The 17,857-nt window shown below is 42.8% G+C and overlaps 1 protein-coding gene across 2 annotated transcripts in view; it reads left to right on the forward strand.

Moving 5' to 3' along the window:
* Window positions 1-1,755: 1,755 nt before the first annotated feature.
* The window catches only part of LOC121860933 (putative leucine-rich repeat-containing protein DDB_G0290503), a 24,616-nt gene continuing 8,514 nt past the window's right edge, over window positions 1,756-17,857 (forward strand). For both annotated transcript variants that reach the window (XM_042358317.1, XM_042358318.1), the window contains exons 1-10: window positions 1,756-1,845; window positions 7,638-7,679; window positions 10,184-10,383; window positions 11,160-11,257; window positions 11,987-12,124; window positions 14,663-14,772; window positions 15,097-15,292; window positions 15,819-15,925; window positions 16,200-16,295; window positions 17,254-17,430. In XM_042358317.1, coding sequence (XP_042214251.1) covers window positions 7,660-7,679; window positions 10,184-10,383; window positions 11,160-11,257; window positions 11,987-12,124; window positions 14,663-14,772; window positions 15,097-15,292; window positions 15,819-15,925; window positions 16,200-16,295; window positions 17,254-17,430 — 1,142 coding nt within the window. In that variant the 5' untranslated portion in view covers window positions 1,756-1,845; window positions 7,638-7,659. The remainder of the gene's footprint in view (window positions 1,846-7,637; window positions 7,680-10,183; window positions 10,384-11,159; window positions 11,258-11,986; window positions 12,125-14,662; window positions 14,773-15,096; window positions 15,293-15,818; window positions 15,926-16,199; window positions 16,296-17,253; window positions 17,431-17,857) is intronic.

Raw genomic sequence — 17,857 nt, forward strand, 5'->3', positions numbered from 1 at the left:
TGGTGTCAGCAAGATTACTGGCATTTGTTCTCTTGTCTTCCCAGAGAACTCGGAGGATGGAACGTACTGTAGAATACGTTGGTGAAAATTATCAAGTGCTTTGGGGTGCCTCCTGTATGTGACCCATGTCTCGCTGTCATATAGCAGGGTGGGGAGGACCACTGCTCGATATACGTGCAACTTTGTAGATAATTTCAGCTCTCTACAGCTGAAGACAAGGGCACAGAATCTACCAAAGGCTTGAGATGCACATCTGATCCGATGTTGAATCTCTTCATCGATGTCCGCAGTGGTGGACAGGTGGGAGCCAAGATACCGAAAGTGGGTAACATTAGAGAGGGTAGTATCGTTAAGCTGGATGGATGGTAGGTACTCATAACGTCATAACCTTTGTATTTTGTTGTGGCCGCTCATAAAAACTAGCTTGACCTAAACGAATCCTAAATAGACTAACATCGGATGTTTTAGGAGGAATATAGTTTCATCTAGCAATATTCCTACTCAAGTGCTCTCTGAGCTGAATGTTGGGATCTGCTATAGAACGTAATTCCTAAATCCGCCTCATTCTGTTTGTAAAATCTTTACCTGCACAACTTTTCATTATAGAACAGAACTTGATGTCTATAAGATAAAACTGAAATTCGTGAACTCGGCCAATCTGTATATGGAGTACAGTGTATGTTATGTTGGAGAACCAAAGTTGTAGTGGATTCTCTCCCCTACAACCGTTGTGTCCCTGACCAGCCGACCCTCTTCGAATTCCCCCAGCATATGCCTCGTGGTCTAGGTCGGCAACCAGCGCCGCCTAACATAGCGGAAGTCAACTATCAAGCCACACCTACCCCAGCTATATAAGACCTCACGTGGCCGTGACCTACCTCTTACCCAAGGGAGCAGAACATAGATAAAACACTAATAGGAAAGATGAAACGATCTGGTTGAGCCCAGATTCTTTCTACTCCTACTGTATTTCAGTTTCACCACTTTTTCTTCAACCCCTAATAATCTTCTTTCACCTCATAACTAATGACTCCGTTCCGTTCGACCTACCTCTTTCTACCAACAGCCACCAGCAAGCAACACCTCCTCCTCCTCCGCTCCTGCCTGGTGGCCCTCGCTCCCGCCGGCGACCATGGCGCCCTACAAGCTGCCTGTCCTCCTTTGAGCACCCTCACCAACCAGCTCTCCCTACACCACGCTTGGACTCACGCTGCCACCCCCCAGCACCAAGCTGCATTGTACCCAATACAATATGCATACAGAGAGCACATTGTGAGTTTCCTTTCTCCAACCCATCCTGAGTGTGAACCAATATCTCATAACCCCACAAAGTAAACAGCGACGCGTCGTCGCGTCACGTCACGGGAAACAATCCTACAAACACACATTGTGTCACCAATAATACCAGGCTCACAAACTCATTTCTAAAATAGAAACTGTATATGAGCGAAATAGAGCCCCGCACACACATCTTTAGTATATCCGCGGAAAAAATAAAGATTCTGGAATTGATTACACAAAGCCGTACTAAACCCATTGAATTGGGTAGAAAATTCTCAGCATTTTATGGTACCATTGTCATAAAATACATGAGAGATATTAAAGGAACGCAAGGTACTAATAAATAACCGATGTGTACAGTAATGTATGTGTGTGTGTGTGTGTGTGTGTGTGATAGGGCGACACTACGCTTGTGTCAGGCCGAGACACTGGAGTGTTGTACAGTATCAGTAGCTGGCGTTCCTCAGTCTGGATTAGACCGTCCAGCTGTTAGTGGCCGCTTGTGTCACCCCAGTGGATAGAAATACTCGCCAATAGTACTTAACCTTCATCAGACGACAAGATGTAAGTACGCTGCTTAATGTTACAATTATTATTTTTGTCGCATAACCAACCAAATCTTCAACTCGACACTTGATTGTGTACATAATTTTTCCTAGTTTTGGGTAACAAATATTAGGAAATCTTAATAATAATTGAATATCCATCTTAAAATAAACCAAAAGAGGCGTGAGGTTTATAATTAATACTACATTATTATTATGACAGTAGAGATTATATTTGTCGACCACTATAAAATGTGGTACCGTATTCCAGCAATTGTGTACTTGTGTTGTCGACAGGGGAGGGCGATGCGGGTCGTTGCTATGGTTTGAATATTGCTCGCAAATAAACAAACCACATGATTTACTTGATATTACTCTTAATAAGTAATCACATGAACCATCCCTTCAGATTATAATGAAACTTTAATCCGAACATATAAACTCTATAAACATTTATTAATTAATCTACCAGTGTATTAATGAATATCTGAATAAATGGATTTCACTGTGTTGTGAATAATTATGTATTGGACGAAATGAATCAAGGAAATAAACATATATGAAGATAAATAACACGCTAACTGAATGATTAATAAGGGACACTTGCCCGTCTGTCACCTGTTGCCTGGAAGTACTTGTTATGCGTCGCACATCTTTCATCACATCCATTAACTATATAATGACGATGGTTTAAATTAGAGGACGATGGTTTAATTTTGAAGACGATGGTTTAACTTGAGGACGATGTTTTAACTTGAGGACGATGGTTTATCTTTGAGGACGATGGTTTAACTTGAGGACGATGGTTTAACTTGAGGACGATGGTTTAAATTTGAGTATGATGGTTTAAATTTGAGGACGATGGTTTATCTTTGAGGACGATGGTTTAACTTGAGGACGATGGTTTAAATTTGAGTATGATGGTTTAAATTTGAGGACGATGGTTTAATTTTGAGTACGATGGTTTAAATTTGAGGACGGTGGTTTAACTTTGAGGGCAATGGTTTAATATTTTAAGATGATAATTTGAATCGAAGGACGATGGTTTGACTAAGGACGATGGTTTAACTTTGAGGGCAATGGTTTAATATTTTAAGACGATGGTTTGAATCTGAGGACGATGGTTTAACTCTGAGGACGATGGTTTTACTTTAAAAGACGATGATTTAACTCTGAGGGTGATGGTTAAATAAGGACTATTTTTTTGTATTAATTATTTATGGTTTCCCTCCTTCCCAACTCATCAACCATTTACTATGATCATAAGAGCCGGTAGAAGGTATGTGTAAATGTTTGTCTTGTTCACAATTATCACCTACAATGTCAGTCCGCTCCATAATCGTCGGCGGGTGAGTCTTGTACAGTATCACCAAATAGTAGGACAGGTGGGGACGAGAGGTGATCGTGTAGTGCTTGCTACAATTTATGATAACAGGTGGTCCCTCCTTAGTGAAGAATGGGACGATATTTCACAGAAGGTTGTATAGACCTGAAAAAGTCACTAACATTTGTTTTTTAAATTGTATTATTATTATTATTATTATTATTATTATTATTATTATTATTATTATTATTATATATATATATTTTTTTTTTTGGGGGGGGGTCAGTTAAACGATCGCCCACACCCACTTGTAGTAGGCCCACCCCTCTTCTGCTCACTTAAACCGGTTGCTGCTTGAGTTGCACTGCAAACAGCTAGGCAAAAAAAAGTAAAATAATTAGGCCATATCACAGGCTGGTAAGCATTAATAGGTTTCGTTATTAAACCCTAACGAGTAAAATCATCTAAATATCGTGCTTTAGCTCCAGTCAAATTATTTTATAACCAGTTTTAAATTTTCTAATGCGCTTGATTAATCTTATAAAAATAAAACGCCATCCCGTTGTAAAGACTTTCCGCTGGCTTAGGTAATAAAGGGAAAGCTGCAGCGCGCTCCCTAGACTGTTCCCATACTGGCCGTGAGTCTTACCTGTGATGTACTGTACAGTATAGTTTGTTGACCAGTCTGTGATTTATATTTCCATTACAGGTTAGCTATGAAATTATCAAAATGTTACACTTCTTACACAAAGCTAAAGGGGCAATTCGTCCATGTTTATTTTTTTAGGCTGGTGTTACTTTCACCACATAATGTACAGGCCATGAGAAACTACAGTAACTAGTGGTTGTGATATAGTGTATGCAAAGCTGTTCATGAATAGGTCAGCATTAGCTCGATACACGAGTCATGAATGACCTGTACATTATATGGGGGAGCGTGGCGTGCGTGTGGCCACTTGGACGGCCAGGTAGTCGATGGTTGCCAAGAGGTGGAGCACAGCTATTGGTGCCACATGTCTCCTGTTTCTACCTGATCAATTATCTTCTTGTCATTGTTGTGGGTGTCACACGTCCCCAGAAACCACAACTTCGGTAACTTGAGCTAAATGTTTGTGTTATGTACAAAAAACAAAAAAGTACCCGTTAATATGAAGATTGTTTACGTTTTATGGATGGCTTACATACAGTATAATATAATGATCATGATAATATAACTGTGCTTGGTCACAGTTACAGCATTTGTTGCCGTATGCGAGTCATTACTCACAATTTGACTATAAACGTCATATATCTATGGTCTATACCTTTACAGTATGTCTTCCCATTACGTTTTCCACCTCATGCGTTATTCCCTTCGGTAAAAGGCTGTGTGGACTTTCATATCAACCAAAATAATTTACAACACACTAATATTAAAGATAGTCTGCCAGAGCCGGTGCCAAGCGACCCCGATGTTTGCCTTATTTGTTTACGTTTAAATCAGTTTCTCGCGGTCATTATAAACAACGATTTATTATTTAAATTGTTTCGACACATTTAACACTGTCTAGCTGAAGTAACAGTCCAGAATATGGCAGATAGAGGTCATAATTATGTTAAAACAAGACAACACTGTCAGAGGGATGACACCGTTTAGCTTAGGAACATAATCCAAATATGGAAAAGCAAGTAAGACGCGATTGTAAGATGAAACATAATGCTTGAGGTGACAGTAATATGTGAGTGGCAACATCATCCAGCACACAGAAGCAATATATGAGATAAACTCCAAATGAAGTGAAATGACAATGATACCAACGTCTCAGGAAGATCATACGGCTGCGTGTAGCCATATATACAGTATATGCATCGTACATCACCATAATTCCCGGATAAAGTATAAATTTACAGGTTATGTGGCTGGTTCTTGTGACCGAGTCTTTTAGTATTGTATGAAGTGTTCGTCACTATACACCAGGTGGGTTCAAGGGCAGGTTGGTACAGTACATTCTGGGGAACGTGACAATGTTTAAATATTGTTCCTTGATAAACAATCACCCAGACTTTTTTATTTTTGCCTGTCTAATGATTTTAAGAGATCAGATGTTAAACAACCCCAAAAATATACACTTAAAGCTGCTGTTTGGTCAAATTTATATAAAGATGAGGCGGTACCAAGATACACAGTGACGCGTGAATGACTGGGGTAGGAGACGTTATATTCCCTTACGATATTAAAAAAATATAAATAAAATCCCCAATATCTCCATCGCTAATGTATATTTTAACCATGTCACTCTCGAATTATTATGGTTTTACCCAATTAAATGTTTATTCAAAGCCCACAATACACATGCAAATATCTCTGAACCCCCAGAAACCTACCCTTTAAAATTCTCAAACCATAAATTCCTTCCCTGGTTTTTCTTACATTTTAAATTCATTGTGATCTTTAGATAATTTGCTGTCCAGTGTTATTTTTGTCCTCTGCTTCCAATTGTGTTTAATACCAATTAGGATGCATGGCATCACGAAAATTGTGACCAAGTCCCAGGTTGCTCATCTGACTTTCTGCCTCATTTACACACAATTGCAGGGTCTCAATTGTTTCTCTTACTATTGACAACACAACATACATATATTTGTTCCTCACTTATGATTTTTTTTTCATTTTGTATTTCTTTGTGGTTCTTTATTATTATTGTTATTATTATTATTATTATTATTATTATTATTATTATTATTATTATTATTATTATTATTATTATTATTATTACTATTACATTTTCGCCCCCCAGGCCCCGATGTGGGTCAGTGACCTGTGCCTGGGTGGGCTAATTCCCGTAAAAAAAGTGTCGTAAACTGGCCTCATATTGTAAAAAAAAAATCATGCCAACTATAAATAAAATGTCCCTAAAAAAATTTGGTATCTGACTGTAAAAAATAGTATCGTAAAAAAATGCTTTCACTAAAAAAAATGCAAAAAAATGCTCACTGTAAAAAAAATAATCACTGTAAAAAATGCTCTCACTAAAAAACAACTGTATCTCACTGTATAGGAAAAAAAAAACGCTATCCCTTTACATTTATTGCCCAGAAATTATTACCATCTTTTCCAACTTTGACCCTTTGATGTGGATCCATAAACGAGATACTGTACATGCAACGATCCATCGATCCCTCTGCCCTGCACTGTAATCCAAGCAACATATGACCTACTTCGGATTAATAGAGCGATGTGAGGAAGGGCCGACTGTGTATTGGCGTGTACCTTGAGGCCTTTTGTGAACAGCACGTGACCTGTTTACCTTATCACAGGGCATAACATAACCTCTTAATTATGATGGATGAAACCCTATGAGGAAAACTTAAACCTCCAAAATAACTTTATTCCTTGAGTACGCTGCAATGAGATCTTGAGTGCAGTACATTACAGTATTATAGTTCAGCTTGGTGAGTACGGCTGCTCTTACACCTCAAATACGATGACGTGAGAACGATAAGTTGATTTTTTCGTACAATAAATTATTTTAGTAGGACGATATAAGTGGAACTCAGGTGGTCGTGGATATCACTTTAGCCTAGTGCCCGAACGACCAGTCATGCTACAGGTGTACTGTACATGACGCACAAGCAGTTGTCATGTCAACACATACACTTAAACGTCATGTGTGTGTGTGTGTGATCTGAAGACAATATCGAGCATCAAATATGTTTTGCTAATGTATAATTAGTTACTAGCTTGGCATGACCAACTTTTTACTGTATCGTCTAGCTGGTGCACTGAACTCTATCATTTATCAGAAATTTGTTTTAGCAATGATCTTGGCAGCAGACCCTCATGCAGTGCACGCGACTGTTACAAATCTTGCACCAGAACCTGTCACACAAAATTATCTCTGGCGCACTGTACACTGAGACAAAACTATATTCCTAATCTGTCTGATGATCTTTTAAAGCTGGCGAAACGAAATTATAGATTTACCTCGACTGTACGTACATACAAACACTTGGTCTGCCTCACTGGATAGCATGATTCATCTGAGAGGAGAAGCCGCCTTTATAATGGAACATTAAGCATATTATGGTTCGAAACATCCCAAATTGGTTAATGTGGTAAATAATATATTTCAGTCATGATAAATGGACAACAGGGATGCCCTGGAAACTCAGGATCAGTCATCCAACTGTTCAAAAGTTTCCCAGAGGGCGTATGGAAAGGTTCCAGTTTTCCCTGATACATTCATTCAAGATAGGGATGCAGTTCTGTCGCTCACTGTAAACTAACAGCCATTTTCGTGTATAATAAGACTCGTTGCTGTGTAATGGTAATGTTTTCAGTGTACATACAATGAAAACTTGTGTAGCATAATGACACTCAACTCAGTGTACATTGTATGCCTTCGTGTACGGTATAGTAGCATTATATGTGGTAAACAGTGACATCCTCTCTGGTATGGATGAATGCTGTCTAGTGTACATAGTGTAATACTTGCTGTGACTTTCAGACCCGTAGCAGGAGGAGCGGCCATGCCCGGGGGAAAAACTCCGTAAGTTGTGTTGTGCGGTGGCAAGTGTTCTGTGTTGGCTGCTGCATGGTGGTAGCCTTCAGCTCGTCACGCTTCATGGTCTCATTAAATTCACCATCATAAGTTTAGAAGAAATCCGCCTCCCTTGATGGAATTAAAAGCACTTCACTAGTCACAAATACTCATTTTCGACGGCGTAAAGATCTCCCTGAAATTCTTATCAAAGTGTAGCTCAAATGTACAACTATTATTTGCTGTACCCAAGGAGATGCTGGCCACAGTATGTTGTTTTCATGGATATTTTATTATTATGTATATCAGTCCAACAAAATTTCTTCATAAGACCAATTAATACACCTCAACTATATTGTAAGTGTTTACAACTAGACAGCACCAGACCAAACACCTGCAGAGAGGACGTGTAATGAAAAGTAAACGGGGATATTGGTAATCGTTCATCTGCAGGTGTTGGCTCTGCAAGTCTCAGCCACGCTCTTAACAGAGTTTGGGTGAAGCTGTTTTGGTAGTCTAGCCTTTGTCCATGATAATGTTGTTGTTGTTGTTGCTTAGTGTCGTCTCACGCATTGTGCTAAAACTGGTGTATGTTGCTTTAAATTTACAGTTATTAATATCATTAATGGTAAGTTCCTCACCGCACCAAATACCTTCACGCTAGTCAGCTGCCGTAAGCCAGATACTACACCAGCAGACTGCAGCACAGTAATAAGCCTCCAGTACATGGTGTTAATTGGAAGAAAACGTTCAATAGCGTATCATCAACACGGCGGATAATTTTTTTCATTGTGTTGTACGGAATTGATTCCTGCCGCGAATTGGGCTAATAATTACCATAAAAAGGTGTTTTCGAGTAAAAAGTTTACACACCTGTTCATGACGTGCATTTTATATTAACTAAAACATTTTCAACGCACTGTATATGTATAAACCCTATTTTCTGACAAGAACTTGTTATCTTACGCCACAACTAACATGGTGACTGAATATTTTTTTTGTCATCTACCATCGTAAGGGTTACGAGATCTTATCTGCGGTTATTATTGGTGACATAATTATAGACCAAGTACGTAAAGATGACCCAGAAGATAATAATTAAAGAGGTAAGCTCACTGAATAAAGTATTAAATATGTTCACCTTATTGATAATATATAACATAAACAGGTATGCTTTTTTAGCTAATAACAAAATACGACATGTATGCACTGAGGTATTACTTACAAATGTGTAAATATAACCAAAAATGTTTGACTAAATCAATAACAATAATGCAATTAATCTCATTTACATAATGGTGGATAAGCAGTAAGTTGTCACTCCACCTTCTGCATGCTTCCCTCCCTCACACACACACCTGTTGGCACAAGTCTTGTTAGTGTGCACACGCTACACTCGTGGCTAAAACAATACATCTTCAAACTATATCAATGAAGGTGTTTAGTGGCAGAATTTTTTATTCAGATGTGTAGTCTGAGTATTGTACGTCCGACAAATATACGGAATAAACTTGTCACTGATATCTACTGCACATTACTACGTAGCCGAATGGTTACAGTATAAAGCTATACAAGTCTGCATCTATTACCCGGTCACCAACAGGGTAGTGATTTGCACAGATGCGGTCACGTGACCTGCACAGCTACGTTAACTGTCAGAAATAATGTACCCATAGTCATCAAATTTCTTACAGTCTGCATTAATGAAACCTTATAGATCATCGTGATAAATATAGTATTGTATTAAAAACTAAAAATGTGCTGACAAAATATTTATTGAAGAGCTAATGCCATACGTACACAACCATGACAAAACATCTGCAACACGTTTTTGTTTATTAAATTCGCTTTATTTTTCTAATGCTCTTTATTACGACTATCTTGAGGATTTCATGAATATACAATAAACTATTGGTGAACATGAAGCAAACCCACTGGCAAAACAGGAAGTTAAAATCTGCCACTGTTAATATCTGGGGGTTTTCACCAATGGAGGTCACGTGACTGCACCAGCAATACTGACTGGAGATGACAAGACTTGTTTTATTTTATCCTCTTCACCAAAAGATCGGCTCGTTAGCCGCTTGTGCGATCGGTCACGTCTCTGTTACGTACTGTTGGCAAGTACTGGGCATGCACCGGCTCCTGAATGTACCTGAACCTGCTCCAATGTTGGTCAAGTCTGGTCTTGAAAGAGCTACACTCGGTGCCGTCTCAACACTTTCTGGTAGATTGTTCCAAGAGTTCACAACTCTCACTCCAAAAAAGTTTGACCTCACAGTTTTCTGGACTTGCAGCTTCTTCAAACTTGACCTGTTTTGATACACTTCCTGCACATTCTACCACTCACCATGTTGGTCGTTCCTATATGTGCAACCTTGCTTACTACTCTGACTCCTGAGATGTCCTCGCCTCAACACCACAACCTTCACCTCTGTCTCCAGCCACCTCACCCTTCTCTCTCCCCAACCTATCTGTCCCCCACAACCCTCACTGACCTGTGGGTGTCGCAGGATGGGTCGTAACAGATTCTACGGCAACTCTCACGGCCTGCCGGGGCTTCCCAAGTCCCAAATGCCACTTGGAGGTCACCCTCGCCCACGTGCTCCTCCCTTGATGCCACCACCGCCACAACGGCTGCCGCAGCAGATGGCACGATCACCGCAACCGCTGCCTCAACCCATAACAATTACACAACCAGACCCAATGGCAGGTAAGACCTTCCTCGGTGACAACAGTTTACCAGGAGTAACTCGGGGGAACAAAATTACTTGTAGAAATATATGTTCATCAAACATTAGTGTGGCTTTGAAGGGACACCACAGAAACCCTAAACTAGGTGGGCACTTAGGCTACCATGACACCAAACCATGTATAATGGGTTCTTTTAACGTGTCAGTATTGTATAAGTTTGATTTAATTCATAAAATATGATGACTTTTCAAAAACTTAGTGATATTCTTATATAGAAATGAGTTTTTGTAATTGGCACAAACTTGAATTACTGTAAACTTGAAATAACATGTGGTTGTTGAAGGGGTCATGGTGTGAGGGGTGAGCGTCTCTTGCCATACAAACAAACTACTGTGTACAGTTGAATCCTTACGTCACGATACAAATGAAAAAAGATCAAAGCTCTTGGCAGATGTAAACACACGTGCTATGTCATGTAGCAATACTGCACTGTATATATGTACTAACAGTAGAGAAGAGTGTCTGTTACAGATAGCATTTTGTTGCTGAAAATAATAATTATAACGATCAGTCTCCCTCCTGACAATAACAAGAGGGACGCCCTAAACCAGGCTCACTTGAACTACAGAAAATATTATGGCTAAGATACAAAAACTCGCCCCAGATTAAATAAGAATCAATCGCACCTTTCTGCTATGAGATTGTAATCACATTTAGGGAAATCAATTCAACTTACAATTTTTTCGAGAATTAATGGTAAAGTGAAGTCCATGATGGTGAAGTGTTGTGTCGCAGGTCGCAGGATGGAGATGTTGGAACAGCGCCTCAACGCCACAGAGCAGAGCAACCGAGCACTCCTTGACGAACTGATGCGTCTACAGCAGGACCTTAAGGTACGTGTGTGTGTGTGTGTGTGTGTGTGTGTGTGTGTGTGTGTGTGTGTGTGTGTGTGTGTGTGTGTGTGTGTGTGTGTGTGTTATACGGTACGATGTCACCCTTACTCTATTCTAGTTACCTTTAGTCGAACCTTACCACCATTTACCTCCTAACATAACCCAACCCAACCCACCCCAACTTAACCTAACCTAACCTAAGAGCTCTTATTACCCAACTAGACATAATATTTTCACCTTTTTTACCCATGGTGTACTTGGCAAACTTAACTTGAATACTTTGTCAGTTAGAATTGTTTGGTTTTCCTGAGGCCACACAATCATATGCATCTACCACAGTCCATGGCGCAGGAGAGAGAACAAGGGAGAGATGAAGGGAGGAATGAGAGAAAACGAGAGAGGTGAAGAGAAGGAATAAGAGAGAACTAGAGAGATGATGGGAGGAGTGAGAGAAAACGAGAGAGGTGAAGAGAAGGAATAAGAGAGTGAATGAGAGAACGAGAGAGGTGAAGGAAGGAATGAGAAAACGAGAGATGAGGGAAGGGAATGAGAGATAATAGATGAGAACGAGAGATGAATGAAGGGGGAGGAGAGAAAACAAGAGAGGTAAAAGGAAGGAAGGAGAGGGAACGGGAGAGATGAAGGGAGGGAATGAGAGATGAAGGGAAGGAATGAAAAGAAAGATCCTTCACCACAGACACAGAGACAACTTCCTTCCTTCCTTCACAGATGAACGTCAAGAGGAACGAAATGGGGCTGGTGGAGGAGAAGGAGGCAAGGACCCGCCTGGAGAACACATTCAGACAGTCACAGAACAAAAACTATGAGTACGAGGACAGGATGAGGCGGTGTGAGGAGGCACTGAAGGTGAGTTAAATGTCCTTCAGCGTGATGTGTTTAATGAGGAGAGGAAGTAAGGGGAGGAGGATGAGGAAAGGAAGTAAGGGGAGGAGGAGGAAGAGAGGGAGTATGGGGAGGAGGAGGAGAGGGAGTATGGGGAGGAGAGGAGAGGGAGTATGGGGAGGAGGAGGAGAGGGATGGGGAGGAGAGGAGAGGGAGTAAGGGAGGAGGAGGAGGAAGAGAGGGAGGGGGAGGAGAAGGAGAGGGTAAGGAGGAGGAGGGAGTATGGGGAGGAGGAGGGAGTATGGGGGAGGAGGGGAGGAGGGAGGAGGGAGTAAGGGCACTAGCGTAGCTAGGGGGTCCGCCCCGGGCGCACTTTTGGGGGGCGGCACTTTTGGGTCTGCTCATCACCCATATCTGCAGCTACTGGAGACGTTAATCCATCCCTTTGTATCGGCGGCAAGTTAATCCTTGTCGTGTCTGACCTAACACCTGACCCACATCATCACGGCCACGTCATGAGCTACGTACACCCTTGCTATGCGCCCCCCCCACACACACAACCTGTAACCTGTTGAGGATTAAGGAAACAACTTCAAACAAGTACGCCAGTGAGCTCATGTGGTGTGGGTCAGGTGTTAGGTCAGACACGACGAGGATTAACTTGCCGCCGATACAAAGGGAAGAATTAACGTCTCCAGTAGCTGCAAAACCATGCAGTCTCGGGTCATATCAGTTCATGTACAGCCGACCAATCCACCAGTTACAAGCAATTCACTTCAGTTCTCCACAAGTCTCCATCGTGACAAGACGAGGGGAGGCTAGACGACTTTTAAGTTCTCTTGTGTTTTCGATCCAGTTATTTACTTCGTTGGAAGACATAATACTATAAGGTAAGAAATATTAAAGTATTGGTTAAAAAATATTGATGTGACTTTTGCTGCGGTACTGAGATTAAATATTAAGATTTTGTTTCACAGCATTGCGATTTTATACTAAGACACTATCCTCACTGGGGTACAGACAAAAGCCCCCCCGACAAAAGCCACCCAGACAAAAGCCCCCCAGACGAAAGCCACCCAGACAAAAGCCCCCTACTTTGATCGGGGTGGCTTTTGTCTGACAACAGTAAGGCAAACTATTTAATATATATATATATATATATATATATATAAAAGAGTGAGTCACTGTGCAATATGTATTTTTTGTAGGGTCACGGGGGGGGGGGCGGCAAACTCAAGGGCCGCCCCGGGCGGCACACACTCTAGCTACGCCACTGTCTGTAAGGGGAGGAGGAGGAGAGGGAGTATGGGAGGAGGAGGAGGAGAGAGGGAGTATGGGGAGGAGGAGGAAGAGAGGAGTATAGAGGGAGGGAGTAGGGAGGAGGAGAGGGAGTAAGGGGAGGAGGAGGGAGAGGGAGTAAGGGGAGGAGGAGAGGGAGTAAGGGAGGAGGAGGAGGGTAAGGGGAGGAGGAGGAAGAGGGGTATGGGGAGGAGAAGGAGAGGGGTAAGAGGGGAGGAGGAGGAAGAGAGGGAGTATGGGGAGGAGGAGGAAGAGAGGGAGTATGGGGAGGAGAGGAGGAGTATGGGGAGGAGGAGGAAGAGAGTATGGGGAGGAGGGAGGAAGAGAGGGAGTATGGGGAGGAGGAGGAGGGAGGGGGGAGGAGGGAGGAAGAGAGGGAGAGGGGAGGGAGGAGGAGGAGTAGGGGAGGGGAGTATGGGGGAGGAGGAGGAGAGAGTAAGGGAGGAGGAGGAAGAGAGTATGGGGAGGAGGAGGAAGAGAGGGAATGGGGAGGAGGGAGGGAAGAGAGGGAGTGTAAGGGGAGGAGGAGGAGGGGAGTAAGGGGAGGAGGAGGGAGTGGGGATGAGGAGGGAGGGGAGGAGAGGAGAGGGAGTAAGGGGAGGAGGAGGAGGAAGGGGAGTATGGGGAGGGAGGAGGAAGAGGAGTGGGAGGAGGAGAGGTAGGGGAGGAGGAGGAGAGGAGTAAGGAGGAGGAGGAGAGTAAGGGGAGGAGGAGGAGGAGGGAGTAGGGAGGAGGAGGAGAGGGAGTATAGGGGGAGGAGGATGAGGAAAAGGAAGTGGGGAGGAGGAGAGAGGGGAGGAGGAAAGGAAGTAGGGGAGGAGGAGGAGAGGGAGTAAGGGAGGAGGAGGAGGAGGAAAGGAAGTAAGGGGAGGAGGGATGAGGAAAGGAAGCAGGGGAGGAGGAGAGGGAGTAAGGGGAGGAGGAGGAGAGGGAGTAAGGGGAGGAGGAAAGGAAGTAAGGGGAGGAGGAGGAGGAACGGAAGTAGGGAAAGAAGAGAGTAGAGAAAGGGGAGAAGCAGGAGAGGAAGTGGGGAAAGAGGAGAAGCAGGAGGAGGGGGAGGGGAGGAAGTAGGGAAAGGGGAGGAGGAGGCGGAGGAGAGGAAGTAGGGAAAGGGGAGGAGGAGGCGGAGGAGAGGAAGTAGGGAAAGGGGAGGAGGAGGAGTGGAAGTAGGAGAGCCTAAGAGTACAAAATGTTTTCATAGATTTTTCAGTGATATTTTAGTGGGTTAAAAAAGTATATACCGCTGCTCACTCGCCCCTACAGGAGAACCGCAACGCTGTACAACAGATGGTCTCCCACACCAAGAGCATAGAGAGGGCCATCTCCACCTCCCAGCAAGAGCAGATGGAGCGTCGTGGTAACAGTGCCCAGAAGTAAGAACCTTGGTCACCCCAGCCTCACCTGTTGCTCACACCATAAGCTGTTATTTTGATACATCAGCTAACCAGTAATATTATCCTTGGTTATTCTTGTTATCATCAGCTGCTGTAATTGATATTATCAGCTGGTGCATCTATTATATAGCTGCTGTCGTTGTTCTATCAGCTATCTTTGTTGACAGCAGTTATTATTATACATCTTGTTAGCTTTATTATAAATTGCCTCTGCTGTTAATAACATCAGGTCATCCTCGTCAGCAGTTGTTGTTGTTGTTTTCGTTATCTGTTGTAAAACATCTTACTTCTGCTCTGCCTAAGACTGCAGGAGTACAAGCACGAGGTGATGAAGATGAACCAGAGTAAGGAGCAGCTGGAGCGACTGTGCTTCTCGCTGAGAGACGAGATGAGGGAAACGGCATCTAAGGTGGACAACCTCACGCAGGAGATGACATCACTCGAGGGCAACGTCAGGATGCAGGGCCGCCTCCTCGAGGACAACAGCAAGCGGGTCTTGGTGAGTGATGAGGCAGGCTGATGGTTGGGGCAGGGAAGATGACCAATGAATGGGAGGTGACAGGTGGTGGTGGAGGTAATTGGTGATTTAGTCCAACACACTGTAACCTAGTACTGCGGTCATCCTTGAGTGAATCTGTTCGCTTGGAAGTTGTAACACGATTCCTTTTACAGAGCAGGGGATTTAAAAAAAATGGAATGTGTGTATGTATCTGTCAGGAGTTTGATAATCAGCATTCTATAGCAATAATGTCCAAACTTATGGGCCTGTGGCCTTTGCCTACCATGAATGTTAACCTTGAACAGTAATGACACTGCTGTGTTTCACTTAGTGTAACACCGCAACACCTGTGACTTCCAAGCATTATCACATTCTTTTCAGTCAATACTAACCATAGTCCTTTAGTTAGTGCATACACATGTTCACTCTCTTCACCACTGAGCCTTTGTATCACAGTCCTGTGTAGTGTAGTGTCCATCTCCCATAAATGACAATGTGTTAACACGAGGGTGGCTGTCTCCCGCAGACCCCAGCCAAACCCACCCCAATAAATACTCCGGTTCTCCCGCTGCCTCCTCCCCCCAGGTCCGACGATAAGATGTCAGAGACAGCCAGACTGGCCATTGAGGGCAAGTAAGTGTGATGCCGTATTATGTTGTGCGAATCTTCATCTTGATTTTCATGAACAGTATAATGTTTACGTAGTAACTCCTACATGTTATCTATAATGAATGTAAACCTGAGTTAGTTACGTATATTGAAGTGATAAAATAAAATGTTGTGACACAGTTATCAGCTGCAGCTCAGTACTGTAAACAGATGTGATGTACTGTATGACTGCCCTTGCTAGAGTGATCTTTATTGACGATTAAGAGTATCGATGGTGACCAATGTTGATGCACCACAGATTGATCCATATGAACACTAACATCCAGGACCTGACGCAGCGCCTCAACCAGGAGGCCAAGAAGAGAGAGAAGGTGGAGACAGAGGTTAATATCAGGTACGTCCTTCCCTTTACCAATACACAGTATGTCTTTATCTCACAATTTAAAACGTTAACCTTCAAATTTACTTTCAGCTCCCAAACTACACAACTTTCTCGTCCATGATCTTTAACATTCGTCAATTTTTGTTTCTCTTTTAATTCTCCACCTCGTTGTCATTATAGGTAACCGGGTTGTTTCTCATTTATATTGTGTGTGTGTGTGTGAACTCGGTAACACGTAGAAGTAACCCAGCATGATCTCGGACAACTTAGACCACACCAACGAAAATGAAACCGAGTCTACGAGGACGAATCTCCCCAGTGGTTGGCAGCACTATTGAAATGTATTGGCTAAGAAGTAGACAAGAAGTATCTGTGTTGACTAACTTTTCCTATTTTTATTATACAAAATCTACCTATAAAACTAAGAGTTCGAATAGTAGTTCTAAATTTACGCTCTTAGGATCTCAAGTGACTCATATCCGAGGATTGCCACTCATTAAAACTTGTATCTACATGAAACTTAAAATTACCTGACCAGCATAAACAAACACACAGTCTCAGGTGTCCTTATAACTCTACACCAGTTTGCACCACCATAACCACCACCACCACGTTCACCACACAGTATACCTCCACCCACCCTCACCACACTATACCTCCAGCTACCTTCACCACACACTATACTTCCACCCACCCTCACCACACACTATACCTCCACCCACCCTCACATCTCCACCCACCCTCACCACATCTCCACCCACCCTCACCACACACTATACCTCCACCCACCCTCACCACACACTATACCTCCACCCACCCTAACCACACACTATACCTCCACCCACCCTCACCACACACTATACCTCCACCCACCCTCACCACACACTATACCTCCACCCACCCTCACCACACACTATACCTCCACCCACCCTCACCACACACTATACCTCCACCCACCCTCACCACACAGGATGAACGAGCTTCTAGAGGACTACGGGAGCACCAAGGTGGAGAAAGACAAAGAGATGAGAGAATTCGATGACAAGATGAAAGAACTACAAGCAGGGTTCAGCGCCAGCGAGAAGCAGCGCATCCTGATGGAGATCTCATCAGTGGCCCAAGACCTCTCCCGCAAGATGGACGAGAAGTAAGGGATCACATGCAGATATGGCACCCCAGTTTATTTCACCTGATGATTATGCACCCTAACGCTAAATGGGGGGAGGGGGTGAGTAGGTTAGGTTAGGTTAGTACAGTATTGTGTTTAATCATCAGGAAAGTTTTACTTTTTATTCAATTTGCCCGGTGTCAGTATGAGTTTTAAACTCTGGTAAACACTGCTGGTCAACAGTCATTTAGTTAAAAATACAGTCGAGAAAACCTTAATATTGAATCATTATAATGTGTTGTGTGTTAGAACAAATCTAGACCTGAATGGATACAGACATTTGGTTTCCTGAATATCTTTAAACTATACATACAGTATATTCAGTGCTAGTGTTTGAAGCGGGGGTGTTTCTAGATGTTGTTTTCAGTTATATAATCAGTTCTGTGTTGTACCTTGAACGTCTGAC

Source organism: Homarus americanus, unplaced genomic scaffold (genome assembly GCF_018991925.1).
Source record: "Homarus americanus isolate GMGI-L3 unplaced genomic scaffold, GMGI_Hamer_2.0 scaffold52806, whole genome shotgun sequence".
Classification (NCBI taxonomy): domain Eukaryota; kingdom Metazoa; phylum Arthropoda; class Malacostraca; order Decapoda; family Nephropidae; genus Homarus; species Homarus americanus.